Genomic DNA, 25,045 nt, shown 5'->3' with positions numbered 1-25,045 from the left:
CGCAAAAGAAAGTTTGGATTTAGGCAAATACCAGAATGTGCTATACTGAGTTTATGTATTTTGGTTCTGAAAGTTCTGCAAACAGAGTTTTCAGAAATTAGTGTTGGAAATAACAAGAACCAGGTGCATTGGGAATTGAACAACAACTTTGAGTCCTGTTTTCCTGAATGCTATTATACAATGGCTTCTGGAGTATTGGGGGGATATGTGTATGCAGCATAAATAAATCATGGCATTTATTTATATAAACTGAAGAAAGGGTTAAACAATGTAATCAAGATTTCAGCCTCACATTCTGATACATCTTCTTTCATGGTGCTGATTCTCTGCCAGCGTTATGGTAAATGGAAAATGCAATGGGAAGTCTGAAAGAAATTACAATGCAGATATTGTCTGGCTATAGGTTGTTTGGGGGTTGGTTTTGTGGGGTTTTTGGGTTTTTTTTTAAAACAGTTCTATTTGCAGTGCTAAAATAGAACTTCTACTTGGGCTGCCCATTCAGTTCTGCAGGGGACATAGCTATCCACTGGTAAATCCCTTTCAGTAAGGGACCTCTGTGCTGCTCGCTTTCCTTTAAGCAAAAATATTCTGATTGTGTATGTGCTGTTTTATTTTTCAGTTAAAGGATGAGTTTCAGTGAAAACAAGCAAGTGAGCAACAAAACTGAAAACTGGATTGGGAATGATGTAATTAAATAACAGGGAAGTTTCTAAAACCCTTCTGCTGGTAGCACTGAGAAAAACATTGACACCTGCACACTGCTGGCAGTTCGAATCCAGCATATTCCCATTCAGCTGCACTTCACCTTGTTATAATTCCATGTTTTTGAAGGAGGCAAACCAAGAAATTGATGATGTGTCTCAATTACATTCTGCCTAATCCTTGAGTAGTAAACTTGACACAGGGTGCCTGCCAGGGCGTTGAGGATGCGTCTCGGTAATTAGATCTGTGTGGGGTGAGGAAAGGAAGAGCAATGTGGTCTTCATTCTTGACGACTTCTCCTGGCAGGTTTTGCCCCTTTGCTTCTATAAAAGCAAAGATGCAGGTTAATGGGAGCCAATCCTTGGACTTCAGTGAGTTTGAGGTCAGGCTTTGTTATGGAAACAGACTTTTCACACACTTAAACCAAACATGAGCATATTGTTGTTCTGTTCACTCAGAAGTAAATGCAGAAACAATCCTGCTGTTTCAGAGCCTGCCACAAGAAGGAGTGATGGAGCAGTGAGGGAAAACCGCCTTCAGAATTAGTTAGAGATGAACCTGAGCTTGCCCTTCAGTTCATACATATCCATCTGCCTGCTCCAGGGAGGAATTCAGCAACTGGATCTTAATTTCTGGCTCACAAAGGTATAATTTGAACTACCCCAAACAAAATGACAGTCAATAGTTCCCATCAACTCCAATTAAATATACCTTTAACATACAACTAGCTCTGTGCCTGGATCCAGTGCCATGGAACTCGTATGCCTCAGTGTCACCAGCATTCATTATTTGAAACTGCCCGTCGTGCTCTGCGGAGGGCTCCCAGAGCAGCACAGTGACAATCCTGCGTGAGCATCTGGGTGCTTCCAGCCCCGGCTCCCTGGCACAGTGGGAACACAGAGCTTCTGTTGCTACATGGCATTCACTTAGTCCTGTATGACTGAAGGGTAAGTCCATATCCTGACAGAGAACAGTGTTATTTCTTATCACAGCCTTTGCTGCATGCTTGTAGCGAGTTCAATAAGGCTCACCAGATAATGCTTAATGTTCCTCTGCCTCATTCAAGCCGTGCTGTCTCTCGCTTACCCCCTTTTTCACATCTTGCTTACCCATACTGTGATGGTGCCACAGTGGTTTTCATATACAAGTTGTAAAGTGGTGATGCATTTCCCAGCTGTGTTTTCTGAATAAATATCTTTCTTTTTTTGTTTTGAAATTTGGGAAAGTGCTGCCTGGAAGTTTTTCTTCCCCCTTAATCAAACTGTTTGCTAAGCTGTTTTCCTTCTGTCTTATCTCTTGCTTGGGACCAAAGTGTTTAGATTTGAGTGGTGATGTCTCACTCATTCACATCCTGTCAGATGGGAGCCTTGGGTTGTTTGAGTTCACAGTACGGCTAACTGGGAGCTACATGTGACTGGAACTGAAAATGGGATTATTGTTTTATCCCCTCCTATTCAGTGTTTATAATCCAGTTTTCCAGATAATTCATCTGGTCATCACTCCTCACCTCCAAAGCCAGTCCGAGAACTCCAGCAGACCATCTTCATTCTGGATTTTTTTCCATTTTACTGTCTCTGGCATTATTCTGCTACAGTCTCTCTCCTTCTTTAGCTTTGCATTTTAACAGCTTATCAGGCCAGGTGCTCAGCTGGTGAATTAATGCCACATTCCTGGGAGGAAGGCAGAAGGGGAGCCTGGAGTGCTCCAGGTGCAAGGAGGTCATGGTCTGCTTCCCTGAAGAGTGAGTGGCAGCTCCCAGTCCCTTGTGCCTGAGCTGCAATGTGGGTTTGCTCTTCACTTGCACCCCTGACAGGTGCCCCAAGACCCCGATCACCACATCAGCAGGGGATGCCTGACCAGCTCTGAGTTTTGCCTGTAATAGAAGGGATGAATCTTCATAGCGCTCACAGGTCTTCCCCTCATGATCCGGTCACGGAAAGGGTGCAGCCAAGCAATAAGTAACTACTTTGGGGTTTGGACACCCAAACTGAAGCTCCCCACTTGCAGCTGCACAGCTCTGAAGCTTTCTTCCTGAGTCTCCACTGGTCAGTGCAGCTCTAAGGTCTCCTCTGGGGGGAGCGGTGAGGGTGCGTTGCTGCTGTCTGCAGTGCACGTAGACCCCTGCTCTCCAGAGGAGGAGAGGAGGCAGTGCTGGGGAAAAGGTGGGACAGGGCCACTCAACAGCTATTTATTCCCCCCTTTCCTTCTGTTTCACTAATTTGAGCACCCTGTTCCTTTTTATTCTCAAATTCCTGCAGATGCTCGTCTGGGTAAATGCTTTGTTTCCAGTCAAGGACTAGCACTTTTAAAGATTTCCCCCACTTATTCTTCACATACGAGTGATCACAAATCATAGATTTTCTTTTTTTGATACTTCACAAGTGTTGAAAAGTCAGGTTGATCTGTGTGGCTAAACAAATGACAACTTCATCACTGGCACTTACCCAATAATAAATGCTTTTCATGTTTAATTTGTAATGTCTGAAAATAACAGCAAGACATGAGGGAAGCCATTTAGATAATATATTAACCTCTCTGAACCTTGTCCATTCTCTGAAACAACCTGAGTGTGTGCTGAATATGTAGGAACATGCCTTTCCTTCTTCTTTCAGACTGTTCTGCCCTGTTCCTTAAACTGGGAGTAAGGGAATTTTTTGTTATGAGGCTCTTTAGTTCAGCCAGACATGAAAGAACTGCTGAGCCAAAATAATCTCTGCGTATACACATAGCTTGTGAAGAATGTGAGAGAAAAATACTTGTTTGCTGAACTAAGGACTTCCAGGAGTCCAGCTAGCTGCAGAGCCATCAAGTTCAAACCAGTTGAAAACTCCTGCCAAGCTATAAAAACATCCTGAGAAGGCATTGTGAAAAGCTCTTGCAAGGAGGTAGAGAGTTATGAAATTTTAGCAAGACAGAGCTTGCAGTGGCAAGATTTCCTATGCACCAACTGCACGGTCCCCTGTCCCAGTGTAGGACAAAGATGAATCGGGCCCATTATGAAAGCAATTCATATTTAAATGAGATTTCCAGCCCAGTTCTGCAGTCTCAAGTGGTTTTTCTAAGCATCTGCTCTTTCATGCTGATTTAGACCAAACTTGAATGCTGAATCTTTGGAGAATCATAAACAAATTGTGTTAAATTACCATTAATGGAAACATATCACAAGGAAGGAAAGGCAAGGTTGTTAGTGGTATCACTGTTCTTAACTCGGGCTGTGATGGCTGTAGATGCACAGTCCTGCAGCACAGAAGTAATGTATGTAAGATTACCCACTGTTCTGAGACCTCCAGACAAGCTAAGCACAGCGGGGTGAGTAGCACTGGAATTTGTTTTACAGGAAGCCTTTCATTTCCTTGCTTTTGAGGGGTTAAGTGAGGCACTTCAAGTACTGTTCCCCCATGAGGGTTACACTAGGGAAGGGTAGTTTTAGTTTCCCCCAGGGGCTCCATAGCAGATTTGGCAGCAGAAGCTGCTGTTGAAAGAGAACAGCCGGATGCAATGAATCAATGTATTCCCCAGCTGCTCTGGTTGCGTTTCCTTCCTACCCAACACTGTCCACTTTTCAGACTACTGTGTCCGATACTGGTCCCCAGCCCTGTGCTGCTGTTCTTGACAGATGGGTATGCCCCAGAGGCCTCCAACCTTGGTTTCAAAAGGCCTGGATTGGGGCAAAATTAATTGTTGATGTTTTAATTGCTTCTTTCTATGTCATTCGGGGAATGCGCTGAATGGAGTAGTGTACAGTTGTATACAGTAATGGCCTCAGTATGAGCTGCTTGTGGTCCTTAGTAACATCAAGTTTTCATTAAACTTATGAAAATCACACTGTCGTGCCTATGCTTGTTCAGGCATGGCTTTGGGAAAACTCAGGTTATCAAACTCAAGCCCTGGTCAGAAGTTCTTAATTCATAAAAATCCTTCTCTAGAATGTCAAGGTGTCAAAAGAGTTCACCTGCAACAGCCAGATTTCTGCTGCCCTAGGAAGCTGCTTGCCCCTCTGGCCAGCTTGGCTGGGTATCCAGGTCAGACCCCGCAAAGCACCCTCACCGCAGCACAGATTACCTTGTGTGGGGAGCCAGGACTGTGGCCCCTGCCAAAGCAGCAGAGGAACAAGAGCCTCGAGTGCTCTGCCTGTAGCAAGACCCCAGTAGAAAGCCTTGGGAGATATACATCTAGTTGGCAGATTTTGATCCAAGACTTCGGGAATTCCATTTCTTCTGCAGAAGAGCTGGGAGTCAAGCATGGAAGTCAAGGGCTGAGCTGACAGGCTGTGCAGCTCCAGGGCAGGCTTTCCATGTGGTGGGCTCCCAGGCAGCAATCTCCTTCAGCCATGGGCCATCCCACCACAGGAGTCTTCCAGCTAGCTATCACCAGTGACCAAACTCCAAATTCAATATTGCTATTTTTCCAAGTAAAGGTTGCTTACCAATTAAAAAAAGACCATCAGCCTGACTGATATCAATTTAATTCAATGCCAGAGAGCCCAGAATATATTCTATAATACAAAGTTTCACTTCTAAAAACATCTCATTTTGCATGGATTGGTGAGGACTGAATAGGCACAAATCACTCTGTTTAACTTGGATGGCTTCAACCTTGTTTGCCAGTTACTTGAAGTGAAGGGAGAAACAGTTTACTTCAAAATTTACAAAAAGGAAAAAAAAACTTCTGTGTGTTTGTGAACAATATGGTAAGTTTCACCCCAAAACTAACTCTTCCTATTATATGTCATCATATCATCAAAAAAGTCTATCATAGAGATGTGCTCAGTGCAATGGAATCCCTTCAAAGCTATTTTGATAAATCCACTGCCATAAGACTTTCCCTCATGACATTTTTCATGTAAAATATGTAAACAGTATTACAAAAAATCTTATATCTAAAACTGATAATTCAAAGCATTTTCTCATGCTTGTCACATTAATAACAAATTATGTCATTTTGTAGCTGTAGTTGCCCCAGCATTTTCATATTGTAGATTATCACTTTATAACCACCCAGTATTAAAACAGGATATATGACAGGGTAAAACTTGCACGTTAGAAAGTATATAGAATATGATAGAAGAAATTTTCCCTATCCTTTTTTCCTAAAATCTTATTAGATTCCTCTAGCTTCAACTGTATCATGGCCTTAAAATCCACAAATCATTCTTCCTTTTTGTATTTCATATGTTTTAAAATTTCTAAAAGAATTGAATGTTCTTTATTCATTGTTAAGTAAAATTTGTATGAATTTTGTTTAGCATTGTTATAATACATTTTTGTATAATGTTACCTGATGTAAAAGAGTGATTGTTCAAGCACTGGATCCAATTTATAGCCCTCTGTGACAGGGGAAGACTTCCTTCAATGCCCAAACTTCTGAGTGGGGCTACTCAATCCTAAACCAATGGTGTTCTCATATTAATGAACACATGCAGTTTTAATACAGAATTACCATCCTCAAATCAAATTGAGTTTGAAAGGGGTATAACAGCTTTTCAGATTTTCTTGCTTTTGAAGATCCTTACACATTTTCAAGAGACGAGTAGAGAAATGATTACATGCAGCTAGTAGCTGATTCCCTCTAACCATAATTACATCTACAGTAAAATACATAGTAGCTGCATTTTTAAGGTGGAAATGGAGAATCAGTTTTAATTTACACCTGTATCATGTAAGCATCCTACCAATATTCAGGTGCATATACATACACATTCCTGTATTCACATTCCTGTATTCACCCTTCTTTGGGTTATTTAACACAAATTTCCTAGGAAACTATAACCTTTCTCACACTGTGATTTTTAATGATAAGGTTTTAGAGCAATCCAAATAGCATAGAATTGCCATGTAAAAAAACAAACAAACAAAAAAACCAAAAACCAAACCAAAACAATACCAACAAACAACAACCTGCTCCCCACGCCCCCCCAAAGAAAAACATTTCTCAAGACAGTTCAGCTATTCAGAAAATTTCTTGTGTACCAAACAGACTTGAATGCAGTATTGCCATTTAGCCACAATAATCAACCTTGTCATTTGGCCAATCTTGTTTCTAAAAGTCTCCCAATTTTTCATCAGTTACCGGAATAAAAGAAAAAATCTTTAAAGGAACACGCATTCCTGAAATACTGCCTGTAGTGTTCAATGGGTATCTGTGCCAGCAATGAATGCACATGACATAATTAAATTAGGTAGCAACAAAGCAGGTGGATTATACACTTGCTGTCATTTAAAATATCCTCTCTGTATAGACAGAAAATTTTCTTTAACAAAAAAAACACCTAAAACATTTTTCCATCTGTAAATCCTGTTGTTCTTTTCCTGATGTCCTTTAAATCACAAATCCAATAATACCATAAATCATGTAAAATTTGGAAAATTACTTTAAGCCCCTGGGCTTCACATTGAACTGCTGTCTGAAGAAAAAATTCAAATTGTTTATACAGAGAACTAGAAGATATTTTTCCCATCGTTGTTGATCTTCTAAAATATTTTGTGTGAAATTAGGCAGATTATTTAAACACATCTAGTCAAACTGTATATGAAGCTCCTTTTTCTTGAAAACTTCTTCCTTGCTTGCCTTTCTCATTAACCCAGAAGTTTTCCATAGCGAGCACCACCCTGGGCCTACTTACATCAGTGACTTTTATGCAATTAATTTCAACGGAAGCACGATGTGGTCCAGTAAATTATCCCCCAGCATGGTCTGCTCGCTATTACATTAGACTATGGGCATAGTGAAAAGAAAGCTCCTTATGAATTTAACTCTTTAAAAATATCCATTCTTGTGTTTGCAATGTAAGTTACTGCTATTTTTCTTCAATGTTCTAAAGGTTTCTCACATTATCAAAAAGGTTCTCTCAATAGGGAAGCCTTCTAAGGCAATATAGTCACCATTAAACCCCTAACAGACATCCTAAATACTGAGGAAAAACACCAATAAACCAGTAGAGTTAACTAAGCATAATTGTAAAGAATTTATTGATGACCACTGCATGAGTCATTTTAATATTGCTTATAAACTTTTTGGATCACCTGAAAAAGGTACTAGTGCTGGATTTTGAGGACTATAGTTGAGCTCCTAGAAAACAAATCCAAAAGAAAAGTTCTTGTATGTAGCCTGTAGCTTTTCTCTCATCAGCTCTGTTATTCCTCTGCTTTGAATAAAGTCCTGCAGTGATCGGTGTCCTTCTACTTCTCATCTTCCATGACTACTATCCCATGAGCTTTCCAAAGTCAACACGTTATTTTCTAGGATCTATAATATTTTCCCAAGAACAAGTTTACTTGGCAGCTAAAATAGGGTAGTCCACTTCTTTTTGTCATGAAATGCCAGGGTCCAGGAGCAAACTGGGATTGCAAAAGAACCAAACACACAGACACACACAAATGATATTCGAACAAGTGGACCTTGCTACCAGGATTTGTAAAGTGTTCTGGGGCCTGCTTTTCGCAACGCCGTGTGCCAAACTGGTTTCTTCGTATTCTCATGCTACGTTTTGAACTTGGATTAACACCACATTTTTTCCTCCCTATCATAATTGCACTTAGACTAATTCAGTTTTACTTTGGCATTCTTTAAATAAGATCCAAATCATCCACCTTCTCTGCTGTATTCTCATGAATACCGAAGCTTTAGAATAAATATTGTTGACATGTGTTGGCAAAGTGCTTTTATACTTGGATTCCTCATTAAATTACATTCAATTTTAGTTATAATGAGCATAATCCGTTTGATACTGTTGACCCAAATTCCCCTGAGGAAAGCTGCAGTTCTGAATTGATATTTGCATTTCTGAGTCAACTGAGTAACATTCAAAATCACGTCAGACTTCAGATCTGAAAAATGTCCTTTTCCAATGTTATTCTAGGGGTTGTGACTAAGTTATATTGCAGAAATATATTCCTGCAACGCTTTACAGCTCTTGGTGTACTTTAATCTTGCCACTTCCCTAACTTACGTGACATTTTACTTATCTGTACCCTATCTCTGTAAACACCTTATGAGAACACTGACCATCAGGAAGCAGAAGCACCTTTCTGAAACTCGTCCCTGGGTGTCTTTTCTGAAATCATATTTCTTCTCCCTGTCACGCTCCTTAATCGTTCCTCTTCTGCAATAAATTGTTATTTCTCTCCCTGTTAGAATTCTTTCCTGTCATTCATCATCTTATGAGTACCTTTTGCTTGAGAACAGGAACAAAATCAAAATCCCAGTAGACTTCAGGAAGCCTTTAACTCTTTTCCTTTCTTGTGATGTAGAAAATAGAGAACTCCACTCAGAGTGTCATCTTTGGAAGAGTTTCATTGATTTGTTTGTTTCAGACTTTTGGGGTGCTTTGGGAGAAATGGGCTATTTGGAAAGATGGAATTAACAGTATTGTGAGTGTTACTCTCAGCTTCCTAAGTAGAGTGTCTGGATAAGGAAGCTTTTGAAATTTTTCTCAAGTTTGGTTTGAAAATTATTTAATAGACAACAGGGACCTTGGAAGATTCTGGAGAGGAAACAGTTTTATTGAGTCATTGCAGAAGATCAACTATACAGTTCAAAGCATGAGTTTATGATTTCATTTGACCTTTGATCAAGCTAGCTGGATCCCCGTGCTCACAATGATAGCACACACAGAGGCTCTGCAGAGAGGAAGTAGTCTTAAAACTTGTGTATATAGTTCCTTTTTCATGTATCATTGGGGACACAGGATTAGCCCTGTAAAATAGATCATGTAATTTTGCAGGTAAAAATTGATGACTTGCACAGCAATTGCTAAGAGGTAAAGATCAAGTCATGAATCTTGCTCATCTGTTTGTTAAGATCTTTGGGATAACTAAGAAAAAACAATACACTTGAAGGCTCAGGTCAGTCAGTAGGACAGTCTTTGTAAGTTTGTTATCTGGGACTGCTGAGAAACACCACAGAAGGTCTTCAAAAACAGGCCAGAAAAAAACCTGTCAGTTTAGCTATATTGATCCTGCTTTGAAGGAATGGGTGATTTCTTGATATCCTTTTGAGCTCTGTTTTCTATAATTCTAAAATTCCCAGATGCATCCTCAGGGTGACTCTCTACCTGTAGATTTTTGGATAGCAAAAAATGTTATCAAATACAACCATGGCAGAACATGTACTTGTCTCAATCCTTTATTCCAAGTGAATATCCAATTAAACCATTCATTTCAGTATCCCACTGGTTTTCTCATTTGTTGACTCACGCAGGACGAGGGCAGAAGAGTGCTGCTGAACACCTGATTACATCCTTGGCAATGGGAAAACTATATAGACAAACACCAAGAGTGCCAGCTCAGCATTCAAAACTTACCTAAATAAAATACTGGAGGCCAAATCAAGCTTTACTGTTTTCTTCAACTGGCAAATGCAAATATATGTCTCCATAATTTATGTCTTGACAGATGATAATGAATGTGAAAATGCTACTCAGCCTTGTGGAGAGCATGCCAATTGCACAAACACGGTGGGAAGTTATTTCTGCATGTGTGCACCTGGTTTCAAATCCAGCAACGGTCAACAAACTTTTGTACCTAATGATGGAACCTCCTGCGTGGGTAAGTTATTAATGTCTGCCAGCTAGCTTTACGTTGTCACTCTTCTCTTATTGCTTCTGTTAATTATAGAAATCTAACAAAATGCTTTCGGATTTGTTAAGTTTGGTGTCTAGATATAAAATTCCCACAATTTGGACTGGTACAGACTTAATATTCCAGTTCAGGCCCACACTTCTCACTGATAACACAGCAGCTGCTATTGCGTTCAGTAACACTTCAATCTTGACTCTGCTCACGATATTTTTAATCCACATGTCACAGTTTTAGATGATGACTATATAGTTAAGGTAACACAGAAATCCCCAATTCTCCCAATTATGCCCCTGCTTCACTGATCTGTGAGCAAGGTTGTCATATTCTTAAAACAAAGCAGAGTGACAAAGTATTCTGCATTCAGGTTGCTCAGGACCAACAAAATTCCCTATACATTTGACCTACTGTGCTCCAAATAACTTTTGTTTGGGGGCTTTGGTTGGGATATTTTTGGTAATTTTTCAAGTCTGATCAAAAGCAATGAGCAAGATCAGTAGTTATCCTGCCTCCTGTGCCATCCATCAGCCTCTGTTTCTGTAGCAGTTGGATGGAACATGTTCAAGATTACAGGGGAGGAAAAGTTCTCTGGAAAAATGTTATTTCTGAAGAACTATGCAATCCTTTAGGATTTCCTTTGAATGGAAGAACTGTAACTATTTCTCTTTTTTCAAACTCCTGGTAATTTTCTCTGTATGTTGCAACAGTCCTTAGAGAATGGGAAAATGAGAAATAAATCTATTGCCCTTTACACCTTTATGCTGACTGTGTCTCATTCTAGATATGTCTCCTGTGAGCTTGTGAGTGCTGACAACCTCTCTTCTTACTGCTTTTAATATCAGCAGAATGGCTGCATATTAAGCCAGAAAGTGATCTAATCAACATTACTTGCCCATTGCTCACATTCATCTAAAAAAGCTCTGCTTTATCCAGCCGCTATGAATCGTTCTTAAATTAGCTGGGACTGAGACTGTTAGCACATTGAGCTGTAAATATTCTCGCAGTTTCTGGTCCAGGCTTTGATTTTTAAGTTATGACATTTCCTCAGCTTCAGAAGTTTTGTCTTCAAAGTTACTTCTCTGACTGTTCTTGTGTCACTTTAGCTTTTTACCATTAGCTTGTAAATTTCTTTTTTTTTTGCCCTCTTTTCTTTACTGGGCGGACTGATCTTTTTTTATCCTCTACTGGGGGTTAGTTTACCACTTTTCTTCTTTTTGCAAATCCATATGGGAGGAGCTGAGAGCTTCCAAAACTCACACTGAAATAAAGAATTACCTGTGGGCACCTTTTCTCATTAAACAAGTGTACCAATTACTTTACCAAGCAGTGAGTCCTAAAGACAACCTTTTGATCCACAATTAATTTTCTATTTTATCTGTCAGAGAAACCATAATAGGATATTTTGTACCCAATGGATCTGCTGCTACAGGTAGTAGATATGACTCGCACACAAGCAGCTGACAGTAGTGTATTCAGGGTGTACTATACACAGCTGAAGCAAACACCGAAGCTGTCATTGTAAATACAGTGCAAGTTATCCGGTACAAGTCGGAGACAGAGCTACGAAGTATCCCTCCTACCCAAGTTTATAGGGCCCCAAAATATTTTCAGATTCTGCAAAGTCTTAAGTTTTCTTTTTAATATATGTGTATAATGTATATGGCAGTAACTTTAAAAATACAGCAGTTGAATTTTGGAGAGTATGCCATTATGCAACCTGTTTGTTTATGCAATCAAACCTATCTGGAGTTCCCAGTGGTGCAAGTGTGGTACATCACTGTGTGTGTGTGAGTCCATTTCAAAGTCCATGTGCATACGCATGTGTGTTCCTCCCCTGTTTGGATATTATACTAAACTTCCAATTATAAAGTGATTATAACTCTCAAGGTAGTGGATAAAAAGAAAACTTGGGACAACGGCTTTGGGAAATGTCAGTTCACCCTTAATCCAACCAGCATGTTGAGGTTTGAGTTGAGGGTCAGTAGTATTTCATCCATGTTACCAGGCAGAATTGAAGAGATGACAATGAAACATGCAGATAGAGGAGGAACTGCAGGGTAGGAAGGGAGAGAGAGAAAAAGAGAAGAAGAAAGGAAATGGAGGAGAGAGGAATGCAGAGATGTGATATTTCTGAAGATTATACTTTTGTGCTGTCCTGAACATGAGCTATTAAAATCTATTTACTGTGTAAAAGCCATGCTTTTCCTTAGACTTCACATTTTATTGAATGTTCATCTGCAGATAAAAAGGTGAAATATAAACCTACTTTTTTCACTCCGGTCAACAGAGTAAAACTGTGAAAATGGCCATCTGTAAAATGAAAGTGGCATCCGTGCCACTCTGTCTTTTCCAGGAACATGCTATTAGTTTTCTTCAGGTATTTCTGAGAGCACTGGGAAGGCACCATTCTCCATCACATCCTTTTCTGTGACAGGGGAGTTGTACGGTGGATGGGACGTGGCATTATGCCACATTGCTAACTTTTCTTTTACCTGTGCCATTCGTAGGCTTTTTCATTTCTACTTTGTGTGTGCTGCTGCCTTCCACAGTATGGAGACATGGGGAGGGAACATCTAGTCCTTTGCAATTGGACTTTTCAATCACTTGCAAGCTACTAATAAGCAGAAGGTATAATGTAGACATCAAGCTGTCTTGACTGACTGGTGAAGAATCAAAGCGATGTAGGTACAATCCAGTAATTGGCAAGACTGAACATAATAACTGTTCTCAGTACTTTTAATTTAATTGGAATTTCCTTGCCTGCTGCAGAAAATGAGGAGTGACAAAGCACAGAAATAAAATAAAAGGTTATAAATCTATTTTCACACTGGCCTAAGTGGTGTTGGTGATATTATTTTTCTGATCTGAGCTATCATAAAAGCTTCAAAGTTCAGCTCCAGGATTTGTTTTGAATATTTGCTAAAAGGCCAGGGCTTTTTGCAGAGCTATGGCAAATGCTCTTCTGTTTAAAAAGCTGCTGTTCTTCAACCTTTGCTCAGGAATGTTGTCTGTGAAGACTGCTCACGCAAGCCTTGGCAGCCCAGTCCCGCTTCCATAGTAGATCAAGGAGGACGGTTTGAGATCCTTGCCCCAAAGCTCCAGTAAAATTGGATTGCTGAAAGCACTGACAAGCTGTTGTCCGTGTGTGGTCCAACAATTGCATATTCGGTTAAAAAGGCATAACTACAAAATATAAAGAAACAAAAACCTACAGCTACTGCACACAGTATTTCAAAGCAGGAACTTAAAAGCAGCATTCTTGCAACTGTCACAAATTGTTGGCTGCCCCTGACAATCTCATTGATTTAAAAGGGATACAAAGCTGATTAGTACCTTGCAAGATCAGGCACATTGCCTTTTAATTTTGTCATCCAGGAGATTTTTTTCCTCCAGGAAACAGTAAATTAGATAGGCGTGATATGGACTCATTCCATATGGACAACTCAACTGCAGAAAGTCTATTTGCATATACTCGACAGGGTGTCTCTATCAGACTTTAAATAGCCATCCTGTTGCCAGAGATGTGCCTTGGTGCTTAAGTTTCTGCTGTCGTTTTGGATAATCCTGACTTCTCATTAAAATCTCCATTACGCTTAATATCTGACATAATTACAAAAGGAAGGGTAATTTGTATGAATGCCCAATAATGACAAATAAATGATTTACCAAACTAAAGGCTCACAAAGCAAAATATCAGAATAATTTTGAAATATTTGCATCAGTAAATCACATGAAAATCTAATACTTAGCAATGGTAGTCTGGAAAGTATTCAAATATTTATTTATTTATAAGTCGTTGTAAGTTTTAGCAAAGCTTGTTGTCATTTGCTGGTGTTTTAGCACTGCATTGCATGCTGAATATCTTGTTAAGATGTACATGTCCTTCTCCTTGTAGCTGACAAGGCCAAAAAAGTCTCTGGTATAAGGCTGATGTGTGTTCTTGTTATACAAACTGGTATTGTCATGGTTTTCACCCTTGCCACTTCAATTCATTCAAAGTTTGACTGTCTTACACAGAGTCACACAACAGGGCACTGACAGGCACCCACTTGTTTCAAAAAGAGCTTTATAATTTACTGATGTGAGAGGTTATTTAAATGCCAAGAGTAAGAACTTTAGCCTTATGTCTTTAAATGACAGCATTTAATTATGAGGTAGCCTGTGTGTAGCACTATATCACGCTTTTTTCCCCTCTTTTCTTCACTTTTGCCAGATTCATTGATGTACAACCTGGTTAGCTCCATGACTATATGACAATCCAAACGATACAAAGACAGATAATGCAAAACTCAGCCATTAAAGAGAAACATTTGCAGTTTGGGGCATTAAATACAGAAACAAACTATTGCCCTAATGCAGATAATTACAATTTAACCTCATACATTAAACTTCGTGCTTGTGCCAACCCATTCAAACACACAGCCTCCTTGGCGGCTCCCCTTGAAGAGCAGAGGTGGTTGCGCTGGGGAGGGCAAATGCACTTCCAGCCCCACCTTTCCTTCCCGCCTGTGCCGTGTGGGAGTCTGAATGGCTTTTCAATGGGAGCTTCTGAACCTCATTTCAGGTGCAAAGCAAAGCCACTGCTCAGTGAGGAACACAGGGATGTGAAAGTGAGGTGGGACCCCAACCATCTCCTTGAACCCCAGGAACACCTCTAGGATTACGAGCAGAAGAAAGGGAGCTGAGAATCAAGCACAAAACAGCAAAAATTGTGTGTGCAAACTGTTGGGATACTCCATTAAAAGTTTAAATGCATTTTACAGTTACCATGTATTAAAAAAAAAAAAAAAGTCATCTGATTATTTATAGAGGCTCTCTTGTCATTAGTAAAGAATGTTCTACAAAGTTACCAAAAACGCTCTGCAAATAGGCAGATGGCCCCCAGGTATCCTTCAGACATCCTGCTTTCCCTAGATATATTCACAGAGATGCAGTACATTTTTTCCATTCTTCCACAATTTCCGTTTCTCTAGCAACCTTATTTCACATACATTATTGCTCATTTTTGTTCTACTCCTTTTTGAAAACCACCAACAATCTTGTATCAAAATAAGAGTGCAAAAATAGTTCCTACATGCTAATAGTGCATTTCCAGCCCCCTATATCTGCTTTCTGTCTGTCTGTCCTTAACACCCATCTGGCTGCACAAAGGCCTCCTGTCAATTCAGGCAGCTATTCTCCTCTGCTGATCGGTTAATCAGTTCTCTTTTTTCACTAATTTCTTTTCCAAATTCAGTGTCATGCCAGTTCTTAACTGAGGTTGTCTTCCTCTCTGGTTCATCCATTCCCCTCTCTACCTTTACCGTCCTTCAGTTCAGTTCTCAGCATCTTCTCCTCTCAGGCTGTTCCTTTAAATCTGCTCATGTGTCACTTCTTCATTTTTCAAGTCTTTTCGTCAGATATACCTGTCCCAAAGCTGTTTGCTTTTCTCTCCTTTCCAGCACAGCATTTCACAGTCCATTACTTCATTCTTCAGAATTATTTGGTATTGTTCCCAATTTACTTTCTCCGTTGAGTTATTTGATCTTTATCCTCAGCCAACCAAATAATGCAAAAGAATCCCTACGCCAGCCAGAGAGTTAGTACCCAGCTCTCCTAAATTGATCAATTCATTGATTCCCTTACCGGAATTCATCGGTTTTACTCTTGGACTGTGCCCCACCCAGTTACTGAACCTGTCTACCTAATGGCAAATTATTTAGAAGCACAAAAGCCATTTTAGGCAAATGTAATTTAAATGTGGATTAAAAAAAAGACTTGCCAAGCACTTTAAAGGGCACAGAGCTTAAAGTTTAGATTAACGAGATGGATAGAGTGATCTTTTGTAGCATCTTTTTAAAGCCGTGACTTAAAAGAAAAGACTACAGTTTTCTTTCTCTTTTCTAACTGAATCATAAGGCTGAGAAAATCTATTTAGCCTAATCTCTGGAAAATGCATTTTAGATGATTTGCATCATGCCGAGCATTTTGTTATGATAGAATTAATATTTGCACTCATGGTTTTAAAACATGATCAATGCAGTATTATACAGTAATAAAAGTGGTGGTATAAAAATAAGATCAATTATGATTTATCCTTCTAATCCCTAAGTATTATAATTGGCAGGTGTTTTGCCATTAAGTTTGCCTTTTCAGGTTTTGCTTTTTTTTATTCCATGAAATTTTATTATGAAACTGCTTGCAGTGTGCAGGGCTATTATCGACAAAGCAGCAAGGCGTTAGTCTGTAAATACTTAATAAAAAATTCAATTTCTCACGATATTTGCAGATGTAGATGAGTGCAGCAATGAAGGAACTGTTGCCTGTGGAGATCATGCAAAATGTGAAAACGTGGATGGAGGGTTTAACTGCTCCTGTAAGGAAGGTTTTCAACCATCCACAGGAAAATTGCAGTTTAAGCCAAATGATGGCACTTCCTGCCAAGGTACATGATATTATAAAGGTTTATGTGTTATTATAGAGCTATATCTTCTGAGAAACCCACCAGTGCCTCTTTATCTTCAGTTAGATTAATCAGCGAGACATGAAAAAGAGGCAAGGCAGCGGCATCTACATTTCCCGAGAATAGAATCATTTCGTAAATGTATTTTTGCTAAACAATGTGATTAAATCCATTTGAAATAATGGTTACCTCCTCATAGTTGTCAGATCTGAACTCCTCTCTGTAAATTTGAGCTGTCTCTTAACTTCACCTGTGGAAGTCCCAAGGAAAGGCGCCAAACCCTACCTGAGTAAAACAAAACCTCAGAGTTCAGTCCAGTGCTGTAACTTTGGCCAAGATAAAGTCTTAGTAGCTGACGTTTTTGAATGGAGTGCTGCGTCTTATGTGCATAAATTCAGAATGCTGGTGGTTTGGGGAATTACTTAGACAAGAGCTCTGACAATGAGTGTATATTGAATATTGATTAAACTGCAATTTATAATTAGTTTCTTTTTAATTTCTACAGAAAATCCAAAGGCCAAGTGTGAGTTATACAAAGACTGTATAACTGAACATATTAATAGAACTTTAGCTGGAGTAAGTAGCATTGGTTTATAGATTAATTTCCAAATCTCTTAATTGCTTCTGTTTGAAACTGTTATTTCAATTATAATAGTTCTTAAGGAGCTTTTAACAAATGCTTGAAGCATACAATTGAACTTAAGCATGTTTACAGAAATCTTTTTAATAATTTCAAATTATTTGAACTGGGTTGTATGTTCAAATCATGATAATAACTTGCTGGGAATCTGTGTGTTCCGTTTCCAGCAAAGTGAGTCATGATGCATGAAAAATTCAGAAGTGTGGTAATCACTCAACTGTTTCTGTAATTTCTGAAGTTACACACTGCTGCATTTACTGATGTGCAATTATTTGCTTGTTCAGAGTGAAAGGCAGCAAGAGAGCTTACAAAAGTAATGTCAACAAGTGACAAAATAGAAAATGGAGCAATAACATCCTGGTATGCTAGTATATTTACTCCTCAAAGCATAGTATGTAAAATGGTACAGAATTTATAGACTCAAAGACTCTGGACTCGAGATTTTTTTTTTCCACCAGAAGCAGAGATTCCTGAAGCAAATTAAAAAAAAAAATTAATGAATTCACTATTCATTAGTCTACAGCTATAGTATTGTTTAATTTAAAAGGATAAATGAAACATAAGCATAAATAAATTAAAACCAATTGTATATGTTTGCATTTTATATTAAGCAGTTTGTCGAAGTTACGAGATTCAGAAAGATTCATTTAAAGACTTTTATTAACCTAGTGTAAGATATACATCGTATTAACATGCTTTCTATGTTAACCTGCAATGTAATACATTATATTAAATATAATACGTGCTTACCACATTTACGTGCAAAGACGTGGTATATGTCACAGCAGGATCTTAGAGTGAGATTTTTTTTTTAAATATGTAGTCAAACTAAACTTAAAGTAATAAGTCAAAATACCTCAATTTTATGTAAATAACAGCGTGTCAGATTTTAGCCTAGTTTTTAGCCTGTGTTGTAGTTCTATTCAGCTTCAGTCAAAAATGAAGCAAGCCCCATAAAAGCTGTTCAGCAGCAGAGACTACAGATCTTACAAAACCTGGTGTTGGGGGGCTTTTTGCTGGATAAAATCTCATGAGATTTCAGAATTGTGAAGTACGAATTCTTTTCTTATTCAGCCATGAGACTGAAACGTGCAATCTTAATCATCTCACCCTCTCTAGCCTACTACTTTTTAAACTAATTGTTTTATGTAAGTACATTTAGCAGTTCATAAATTGAAGTAGTGAAGGTGAAATAGGCAGTACAGTTTCACTAAACTACGTGCTTTATAATCTGCATTTGAAAAAAACCAACCACAAAATATACTAATGCTGCCCATCTGCTCCCACCTCTTCAGCTAAAATTTAACAGAAAAGAGTCAACAGAGTAACCATTTCACTGATATTTAAATATTTTTGCAGAACGTTTACTAGTTCATTTTGGAGCATTAGGATACATAAAACTGAGCTGCAGTAGTAAAAAAAAAAAATTAAGGATTGCACATGACTCTTTTTTTAATCATAGTTGCTTGCTAGGGTTATACCAGACGTGTGTAACACCATTACTTTATAGGTCAACCTGTTGATTTAAATAATGCCTCTTTTTATGCACAAGCATCTTAAAAGCCAGTGTGCTAATTCACAGAAATCAGTCATTTGCAGAAATGTGTCTTTACTTGTTTCATTAAGATGCAAGTTCTTGTATTTTTCAGATTAGTCATTTAAAAACACCCCTGATGATGCTGCAAGAAATTAATAAAAATACGTTGGGACCGCTTTTACCTGTAGATGTGATTTCATATGTTGAAGCACTATCTTATTCATCGCTGAATACCATGCATTACCCTGTTTCTGACAATGAAGCACTTCGTAATACAACCATTAATGTGAGTAGATCAAGCCTTAAAGATGTGGGTTTTTTTCTTATTTTACAAATAGCATATGACTCCTCCGCTTAAAAATATTCTTTTATTTATAGGTTTTGGTTAACACCGTGAACAATTTTTTACAAAAAGACAAAATTACAGTCTGGGAAGCTCTTCCTGTAGATAACCAAAGACGGAGCCTGACTAAGCTGCTGCATACTGCAGAACAAGCGACGCTTCTCATGTCGCAGAACTTCAAAAAGACAACACAGCTAGATGCTAATGCAAGTGACATAGGTAAAATAAAGACAATTAATCTAAGGTATACTTCAGATGTGGATTACACTGAGGAGTTTTTCAGCACAATTATGAAGATTAGAAATGGTGTTATGTGAAACACACAGGTGTTAATTTGTATGAGTTTCATAACTAACACCTGACTTTCAGCGTAGGTATCATAATTTTCAAAGATTGAACATTTGAGCCTAGAAAAAACTTGAGAGGCTGTGGGAAGTTGTCCTTTCAGATTCTCTTTCAATCTCTCATTATAGTCACACCGTCACAGTGAATCTGGATTCATCTTACATGCAGAAAATTATCCTGTGCACCTTATATGCACAAAAAACACCAGTGGAATGAAATTTGGATTTGCTCTATACAGTTTTTTTACTCTTTTTGGTTCAGTGAAGGTATTATAAATGAACTTGGAATAAGGATTGTACCTAGTGAGTCAAATCTTGCGTGGCTTTACTTTCAGAGAAATTTCTCATTTTAAGACAAATTTCAGAGGAGGGAAATTGGTTAGTCTCAATTGCACCATTTTGCTCTCCTACCTTCTTCCTGTGTGCTGGTGTCTTCACATCAATTCCTACTGATTTTCCTGTGGTAATAATAGTTTTACCATTCCTTCGATGGGAGCAGAGTAAGGCTAATACCAGCCGCTTTTGAAAATCCTAACAAAGCACTGCTGATTCCTTTGGCAATGGCCACTCTTTCATTTTTGTTTTTCTGAATGTATCCAAACTGTATGTGACCTGATTTCTTATTTTAGATTCAGTACAGTCCTTCAGTGCCTCTTACTGGTTTGCCGTTTTATAAGATGACTTGATGAGAAAGATTCCTCTTTTGGTTTCGAGGCAGGTCAAACCACCTGTTCTTCCCTCATCTTTCTGAAACTAAATTAGCGAGAGTGATGAAAAAGGAGGGAGGGATTTGTTCCATGACATAAACTCTGTAGAAGCAGATTTATGTTAGTGCAGAGCACCTCTGGTTCTGCAGCAGATCCAGAGCGGTGCCAGGAGCTGGCTGTAAAGCCCCTGTTCCCCCACCACCCTGGCTGAAAGCAGGAGGTCTCTTGGCCACAGAGCTGAGGCCATGAAGGTCGAGAAGAGAGGATTTGGGTGCAGCCTTTGGTGGCAGTGTAGACATCAGTCAGACCCTGGCAACAAAAAAAGTCAGATAAAGAGAATGGGGAGGAATTTCCATGTTGAAAGGTCGATGATTTTTTGGCTTGCTTTTGGTTTAAAATGGGAAACTGTGTAAGCTCCTTTCCAAATTGGCCCCAAACTAAATTTTTTTGTTATTGTTTTTCAGCATGAATAGATTTTCCACGGGGCTCATATGTGCCCCACACATCTATTTTGGGACAAGACCTACAACATTCCCCCTCTCTCTCCACTACTTTTTATGGTGCAAACTCTTGAACAACAAGCTTTTCAAAACTCCAGCCACAGAAAACTATTTCTTACATCCTGACAAACAGTTTCTGACAGCTGGTCTATTGAATAGCTCATATTATTTTTGTGTGCTGTGCTATAAGCAATGCAGATGGTCTAGCTTAGTGATATTCCTCCATCAGTCAAGTTTTAGATTTGTTTGTTGTTGTTTTGTTTTATTTTTAAAAAAAGGCCTGATTGACTTTTTTTTGTTCCCATCCTGGGTGATTGAAACTCGGCACTATAATGAACCAAGTAAAGAGCTCAATGTCCTCTAATGTAGTTTTTGTCCTGAGGGGTGATGCTTGTTTGTTTGCTTTTTGACAAGACACATCATTATTTCATGGTGCAATGTGCATTTGGTAGCATGGATAGATAACTATAAAATATATACTTTTAAAAAATTGGCTCTTATCAAATGTTACTATTCAGTAGAGAATTTTATGCTTTGCTTTTTACAATTGTGATTTGTGGTCCCTTTCAGAAATGCATTTTTAATAAAGCAATAGCTCTTCCTAAAGTAACCTACATTATTCTTTCCAGTGCCTAATTTAATGCAAGGTAAATAAAAGACTATATTTTTCATGGAAAGAGTAAAAAGTATGAGAGCAAACTGTATGCATGAAAATAACAAAACATAGAGGTTTAAGCAAACATGTTATATTAATAGCATTTTTCCTGAAAGATTTGGCACAATGATATATTCTTAAAATTCACGGTAATTATGCAATCCAATAGCACATTTATTAACCCAACTGTAAATTATGGTAGACCATAATGGCACTGTGATTTGTACAGTATTTTTCTTCTTTTGCAGCACTCAAGGTTTTTGCTTTTGATTCACACCACATGAAACACATTCACCCTCATGTGTACACGGGGGGAGATTACATAAAGATCTCTCCAAAGAAGAGAGAGGAATCTCATCCTAATGGTAAGAAACAAAGGTTAGAGAGTAGGTGGGTTAATAAACACCTTGGATAGACTTGTACCCACTAGTAAATAACCAAATGTGCAGTTTACCAAGACTGAGCTTCAGCCCTGCTAACTACAGAGGAGTCAAGGTATTTTTATCACCATCTCTCTTACCCCTTTATTGTCTCAAGACTGATATTTCTAACGTTTCCAGAGACACAGTGAGTATCCAGTGACTTTTAACACTGGATATTGGTACCAAAGACCTGAGCTTTATCCTTTCTCAGCCACTGTGTGACTTTGGACTGGCCCCTTCAACTCTCTGTGTTACTTCTCCTCCAAAAATTGGTGCATCTTTTCTATTTAGAGAGTAGCTCACTGGGGCAAGAACATGTACTCTTCAGTACCAAAACCAGCAGGGCCCAGATCTTGGCTTGGACCTCAGAGTGCTACAGAAATGGCTTACAACTACTGTCATCACTAAAAATAAATAAATGTGTTTAAACAGCTCTGGAATTAAACAACCTAACATAGAAAAGATTTTTTTTAATCTTAATCTTCCAGCTAATCTGAATCTCACCACCTATCAGTACCTAAAAATTTGGTTTATCTTGGTACCAGGGAGAAAAATCACATTTTTTCAGATCAGCACTGCATCCTAAAATACCTTTTGCTTTGTTTTTCCCTACGTGTCTTCCACCCTGTCTCGACTATAATGGAAGTCAAAGCAAGCCAGGTACTTCAGAGAGGCCCACTATTTACCTTAGGTCTGAGCCATTTTAGTTTATGAGGCCTAACACCACACATGTAGCCAACTGCAGAACAGCAGCAAGCATATATTACTCTAGAAAAAATATATATGCGTATATCTAATTAGAATTTCCAATGCGAACACACATTTTTATTTCTAATGGCAGTTACATTGTTTTAAATAAAGCTATATTTCATTGTCTCTAAAACATTTTTATAAGTATTCCACAAAGATTCCATCTGTTTTGCATATTTTATGCAATAGCAGTAATAATGTCTATTGTTTATCGTTTCCTTAATGTCTTCAATTTTGTTCTTCTATAAAAAACCCACAAACTACTAAACGTGGTCTGTTTGATTGATAGGCACCGTTGCAGTTGTCTTTCTGCGGTATACCAATATTGGTTCTTTGCTTTCATCGCCTAAAAACCGCTCCTCGAAAGATACTTCAGAGCAGAGACAGACAGTAAGCTCATCAGTTATAGCTGTTGCAATTAGCTCAAATCCACCTACACTCTATGAGCTCGAGAAAATAACATTCACCTTAAAGTATGCCAAGGTAAGGGCTTTTTATTATCAACTTCATATAAAACAAAACAATAGCTAATCATTTTATGTGATGTAACCATACCTGCAGTGTATGATATATTGAGACATAATTCTGTTGTTTGCTGATGTTTGTCATTTATTTTTCTAATAAGGTTAATCTCAAATGTGACATCCTAAGTGCAATATACTAAATATAATACAGCTGAAAATTGCTGTGGCACTAAGGCAAGGGCAACAATGCCATCTTTGCTGAGTTGTAGTATGAATAAAATATAGATGCTGGAACCAGAGAATATTACAGGTCTTGACTATTCTGTATTTAGATGGGGTTTTTTCTGAAAGTTTATCAGATGGTTAAGCATGCATACTAAAAAAAGCGAAGAAATGCTTGAAAGTTCACGCAAAAAGTTAACCTGGAGCTAGGAGGTAGTAGCAGAACCTATTGTATTGCAACTTTGTTATTTCTGAAATCTGAACACATTTATTTAAAACTGAGAATTTTAATTCCAGTATATATAGATGTTGCTGACTTCACTTGTATGTGAAGAATCACCTTACATGGCACAAAGGATCATCAGAAACATAACAAGAAAGTGACTCTGTAGGGAAGTGGGCAGTGGGGCAAGGTGTTAATCTTGGTTATGCAGCTTTTAAATTTGTTACTTGCCTTCTAATATTTGAGCTAGAGATCACCTTTATATAAATTTGCATATATTTATACAGCCTCTAATACAGTGGGGACCTTATCTTTGACTAGAGTTAGTAAGCACTAACTGTAATAAATAATACTAATGGTCTTATTCATCTCTGTCATTGCACCTGATATAGCAGGTGTGATATGACCCTGGCTGTATCCCAGATTACTTTGTAAAATGCACAGAATAAGTCTCAGTTTTTGAACTGCTCGTTTGGAAGGGACTATGAGCAGGACAAGTAATGTGGCTGTAACCTTGGGGTTTAGTCCATGTTCAGCAGGTGCAGGGGTATATATAACAATGTTTTCAGTAGGTAAAAATTCCAGCACCTTTGCAAGTGCCAGAAGGGTTCAGTAATCTGATTAGCCTACATGTTTGATGGGGCATTAGTTGTGTGGATAAAATGCTTCCATCCCCAGCCATGTTTTAATTGCCTGGAATAGGCCTTGCAGAATGTGCTTTTTGTTTCCCAACCTTCCAATGGTAACAAGCAATTTTTAATGAATTGCTCTGGCTAACGTAAGAAAGGTCTCCTGATGGGAAGTATCCTGCCTTTTGCCATCAGTAAAACATCTTGTTTCTGTTCCAGACTGTGGATAAAGATATTAAATGTGCATTTTGGAACTACTCAGCAGACACAATGAATGGCAACTGGGCTACAGAAGGCTGTGAGCTGACACATTCCAACTCCACTCATATCTCATGCAAATGTAATCATCTGACTCATTTTGCTGTTTTGATGTCCTCAGGTGGCTCTGTTGTAAGTGCTATTTTAATTTAGTGTTTTACCTGATACTTTCTCCTGTCTTCATTCCTTATGTTTTTATTTCAGCGTGACTTATGTGCTTCCCCCCCTTTAGATTGTCTCTTCTTTTTGTTCAGCAAACACACAATTTATTGTGCACAAAGCAAACAAAATTCCTCCCATATGCGTTTGAATTTCCTTATGTCCTTTCTGCAGCATTACAGAGCAGTGATGCAGCAAAGTATCTTGCTCCAAATACACAGTCTGTTGTGCTTATTTTTGGTGCATTGCTTTTAATTTTAAATCCCACTTTAAGACTGCTGTGGGATTTAACTGGCATTCATTGGTGGTCAGTAACCATATGGCCCTGAATTTCTCTCTCACAAAACTTTGCCACCCATTTGTCTAACCTTGGCATCTAAAAATCTGCTTTAAGTTCTCTCCTGAGAGTTTGCAACAGCATAATCAATTTGAAGTTTATGACTATTAAACATGGACACTCATGACCAGCACAA

General features: G+C 38.5%; 1 protein-coding gene across 3 annotated transcripts in view; it reads left to right on the top strand.

Moving 5' to 3' along the window:
- ADGRL4 (adhesion G protein-coupled receptor L4) overlaps positions 1 to 25,045 on the top strand; it is a 75,824-nt gene that overhangs the window by 28,904 nt on the left and 21,875 nt on the right. For 2 of the 3 annotated variants that reach the window (XM_076340461.1, XM_076340460.1), the window contains exons 3-10: positions 10,095 to 10,247; positions 16,546 to 16,701; positions 17,225 to 17,295; positions 19,009 to 19,182; positions 19,275 to 19,458; positions 21,694 to 21,810; positions 22,907 to 23,100; positions 24,375 to 24,545. In XM_076340461.1, coding sequence (XP_076196576.1) covers positions 10,095 to 10,247; positions 16,546 to 16,701; positions 17,225 to 17,295; positions 19,009 to 19,182; positions 19,275 to 19,458; positions 21,694 to 21,810; positions 22,907 to 23,100; positions 24,375 to 24,545 — 1,220 coding nt within the window. The remainder of the gene's footprint in view (positions 1 to 10,094; positions 10,248 to 16,545; positions 16,702 to 17,224; positions 17,296 to 19,008; positions 19,183 to 19,274; positions 19,459 to 21,693; positions 21,811 to 22,906; positions 23,101 to 24,374; positions 24,546 to 25,045) is intronic. The other variant, XM_076340459.1, reaches the window with a different exon arrangement.

This window comes from Aptenodytes patagonicus, chromosome 5 (genome assembly GCF_965638725.1).
Source record: "Aptenodytes patagonicus chromosome 5, bAptPat1.pri.cur, whole genome shotgun sequence".
Taxonomy (NCBI): domain Eukaryota; kingdom Metazoa; phylum Chordata; class Aves; order Sphenisciformes; family Spheniscidae; genus Aptenodytes; species Aptenodytes patagonicus.
Note: the sequence above shows the minus strand (reverse complement) of the source record. Positions and strands in the feature narration are given on the sequence as shown.